Genomic DNA, 3,971 nt, shown 5'->3' on the forward strand with positions numbered 1-3,971 from the left:
GGAGAGCAGCAGATGCAGCAGCTGGTTTCTAGAACTGAAGTCCAGCTCCACCCACCCCCAAGGGCTCCCCACTGGAAGCAAAGAAAGCTGAGGAAGGCAGGAAATTGAAACAATATGGGTGGGATGAAAGCACTGACGGCCCCACATCCCAGTCTCCTCCTATTAACACTGCATGAAGGAGGGATTATTTATAGTCACTCAAACCAGGGGAATGTGCCAAGTTCTCGAGTCCCCATGGGAGGCCAGATTCCATCCTGTAGGCAAACCAGTAACCCTTCTATTTCTGTAGCTCAGGCCAGAATTCAGTAGCTCCCACAAAAGAGAATGGGTTCATCCTAAGATGAGCCCTCCTTTCCTCTTTGCCAGTGTGTCTCTCTGCCTTTGTTCAGCTCCATGTTCTCACAAATGGCTTCACCACGTTTCTCCCACTGAAATGCAAAGACCCTTGTTATGAGCTGAATAGCATCCTCTCCAAATTTGTATATTGAATCCCATACCCCAGGGCCTCAGAATGTAACTATATTCAGAGACAGGGCCTTTAAACAGGTGATAAAGTTAAAATGATGCCATTAGGGTGGACCCTAATCCAACAAAATTGTTGTTCTTATAAGAAGAGGACATTAGAACACAGACACACCCAGAGGGAGGACCATGTAAAGACACAGGGAGAAGATGGTCGTCTACAAGCCAAGGAGAGAGCCCTCAGAAGAAACCAACTCTGCCAGCACCTTGATCTCAGACCTCTGGCCTCCAGGAACTCTTGAGTGCAGAGGTTCCCTGGGGGAGTGGAAAGGTCTTCTTCCTCTGCTCTCAATTTCCTGTAATGCAGGGTCACAAATCAAGAAATTTAGTTCTTCCCTGGGCCAGAATGACTTCCACGATTCTCCTTCCTAGGCCAGGAGAGGAGAGACTCTGCCCTGCCCAGGGCTAATCCCTTACCTTACCAGGTGTAGGTATCCTGTAGCTGGCTTGGTCCAGGTTTCTTTGGCTTGCCCCATGCTTTGCAGGGTGTGCATGTGCTGTCACTCAGACCTCCACTGCTGTGCTCTCTGCTGAGCCATACAAGGCCTGATGACTGTGGTGCGGCAGAAGCTGTGTGCCTCTCTCTCCTAATATTTAACTAAACATCCAGCTCAGCTAACATTAACCCTCCTTCCAACGGTACCTCCTCTCATAGCCACATGCACACAAGCTGTGAGGTTTGTATGCCCTAAGAGCTGGGAAAGTAAGAGCAATAGAAAGTGACACACATGCTGTCCTGTCAATAGGGAGAGCTTCCTGGGTATACAAACTGGGTATTCAGTCACATAGAGCCCTATGCTTGGAAGGGCTCCCTATTTGGTTAATCTTTGCTGTCGCTCTCTGGAAGGTTTAATAATTTTTGAGTAACGGGTTCCACATTTTTATTTTGTACTAGATGCCACAAATTGTATGTCCGGTCCTGGATAAGATTAATGGAGTCTAACTTTCCTGTTCTATCTGGATAATGTCATGAAAAGGACTAACAGCTCAGAAAACAGCCTAAAAAGGACATCAATGTAGTCAAATAGTACACAACCTACTCATCTAGGATACTAACTCTTCATCCTCTCTCTCTCTTCTTCTAATGCTCATCGTAAAGTGGAGGATGGCAACTTCCAGACGCAGGGAGGACCATGTGAAGACACAGAGAGAAGATAGTCAGCTAGCAGGGTAATGTAGGACTTCTAACAGAGACAAAGCACCTGCCTTGCCTGGAATGCAGAGGTGGGTAAAACCCAGGTCCCTCTGTTCCAGCTTGGCCAGTGATGTGCTAGTGGTTCTGTGCCCCATACTTCTTTTCTATCCTGAGAACCCTGCCCCACTCACTTCAGGGAGCCAGGAGCCTCTAGGTTTATAAGAAATGCTACTTGTGTGTACCACCCTGCAACGGAAATCTCATTCTTATTAAATGGGTACTCTAAATTCATGACAAATAAATCTCTGAAAATAATACCATTGCATTACTTAAAAACCCATGGCACTAGGAGCTAGTGCTTACCAAGCACCAAGCAGAGGTGCTACCAAACCTAGACCGTGGGGTGATGCATTCATAATAAGCCTATCATCTGAAAACAGCTCTCATCAAGGAAAACACATGGCCTTGACCAGTGATAAAGACTAACATTTGCTGGGTGTGAACTCCACTTTAGATATATTTTCCCAATTTACTCTCATATTATGTTTATCCCCATTTTACAGACAAGAGAGCTGAGGCTCAAAGAGGCTAAGCCACTTGCTCAAACTCACAGAATGTGGCAGTGCTGGAATTCAAACCTAGGCCATATGGCTTCAGAGGCAACTCTCAACCACCACTCTGAAGAATGGCTTGGTTTCTAGTAAATATTTTGCCCCTCAGTTTGCTCTTCCGTAAAATGAGAGGTGGGACCAGGTGATTGCTAAGGTCCTGCTCTGTCCCAAAATAGAGAAGTAGAAAAGTTCAGGGGTTAAGAGTCCAGACTTATGTATAAAGTGGCTCTGCTAGGCCCTCCCTTGGAGGATGGTGACAAGGAGTCGTAGGTGAAAAATTTAGAGGAATGGGTGGCACATGGTGAGTGCTAGACAAGTGGGAACTGTCATCGTTATCGAGGCATAACCTTAGGCACAGCCAGGGCAGACTCTAAAGAATCCTGAATTCCAGCTCTTAAGGCTCCTGATGTCTCCTGGAACATGAGAATGTCCTTAACCCCAAAAGTCACTCTGTGGGGGCACCCTCTCTGACAGTACCTACAATTAGGAAGGTATTAATGGAGCCTGGGAGACAAAAACCTGGCCCATCCCAGTCAAACCTGGCCCATCCCAGCCATTGTCAGGTAAGACAGTGACAATGATGAATGGAGTATTTCCCACAGTGCTGATTTCAGGTTCACTGGAAACCCCACTGCACTGGTACCCAGGGGATAAGGGGTGAATTTCTTCCCACCATGGTAATCCAAGTCACTCCTCCCCAGACACTGATCTATGCTGGCTCAAAGGCCAGCTCCACCACTTGGTAGCTGGGTCATAATTGGGATATTACTTAACTCTGAGCATCAGCCTTCTTGTTTACAAAACTATAGCAACAAAGCTTAGCCAGTATGCGCAGAGTCTAGAGCTAGGTTTCCTGGGTTCAAATCCCAACTCTACCACTTACAAGGCTTGTAACTCAAGGCAAGTTAATTCACGCGGTGCCCCAGTTTCCTCACCTACAAAATGGGGACAATAATAACACCTCCCTCAGAAGTTATTGGCAAGTTTAACAGAGTTAATGTTTCCAAAGTACCTGGATATAGAAATATTTGCTCCTCATTATTACTTTGAAGTTTTGTTGTGATTAAATAACTGTGCAGCACTACACCTGGCAACCAATAGGCTCCAGGCTCCTGGGAAACATGAGAGACATTGATACACTTATTATTACTATTATTCTAGCCAGCATGACCCCTTCAGCCCTGAGGAATAGAGAGAAAATTCTTTAGCAACTTAAAAATGAGAGCAGAAACCCTGAAATGAAAGCCAGCAGTGTGGTTAGAGGCTGCCCTTAAGGCAGGGTGCTTTGTAAATGGCCCCATTTCATCCAGCAGTGGATACTCTATCTCGCCAGGTCTGGTCATCGCACACTGCCCCAGTCCCCAACACCATCCAGGAGATCCAGTTCCTTCAGACAGAGTCTGCTAAGGAGAGCTCTGAAGAGAGTTAAAGAGAAGTTGCTGCTCAGACAAACCTGCCAACAGTTGTCGGTCTTAACTGTTTTGGAGAAAAAAGAAGACAAACCAACAACTGGGCTCGCTCGTTCTGGCTTAAATCTTCAACTCAAAGGCCTGGCCCTTGGAAGGGGGCTGTTCTGAGCCTCTCTGAGGAGCACTGGGGCCCCGGCCGAGGAGGGAAGAAAGGGGGCCGCAGTCTGCGCCCTCTGTCAGGCATCCGCGCGGCGACAGGGACAGCGCAAACCCGGGCCCTCCGGCGCGCACGGG

The 3,971-nt window shown here is 47.3% G+C and overlaps 1 protein-coding gene across 1 annotated transcript in view; it reads right to left on the reverse strand.

The window, feature by feature from the left end:
- The window catches only part of VSTM4 (V-set and transmembrane domain containing 4), a 92,281-nt gene extending 91,283 nt beyond the window's left edge, over positions 1–998 (reverse strand). Inside the window, exons 1-2 of the mRNA XM_006916949.2 lie at positions 940–998; positions 742–818 (exon numbers count right to left, since the gene is read on the reverse strand). Of these exons, the coding sequence (XP_006917011.1) occupies positions 742–818; positions 940–998 (136 nt within the window). The remainder of the gene's footprint in view (positions 1–741; positions 819–939) is intronic.
- Between the last annotated feature and the right edge of the window lie 2,973 nt (positions 999–3,971).

This window comes from Pteropus alecto, unplaced genomic scaffold (assembly GCF_000325575.1).
Source record: "Pteropus alecto unplaced genomic scaffold, ASM32557v1 scaffold287, whole genome shotgun sequence".
In the NCBI taxonomy this organism is placed as follows: domain Eukaryota; kingdom Metazoa; phylum Chordata; class Mammalia; order Chiroptera; family Pteropodidae; genus Pteropus; species Pteropus alecto.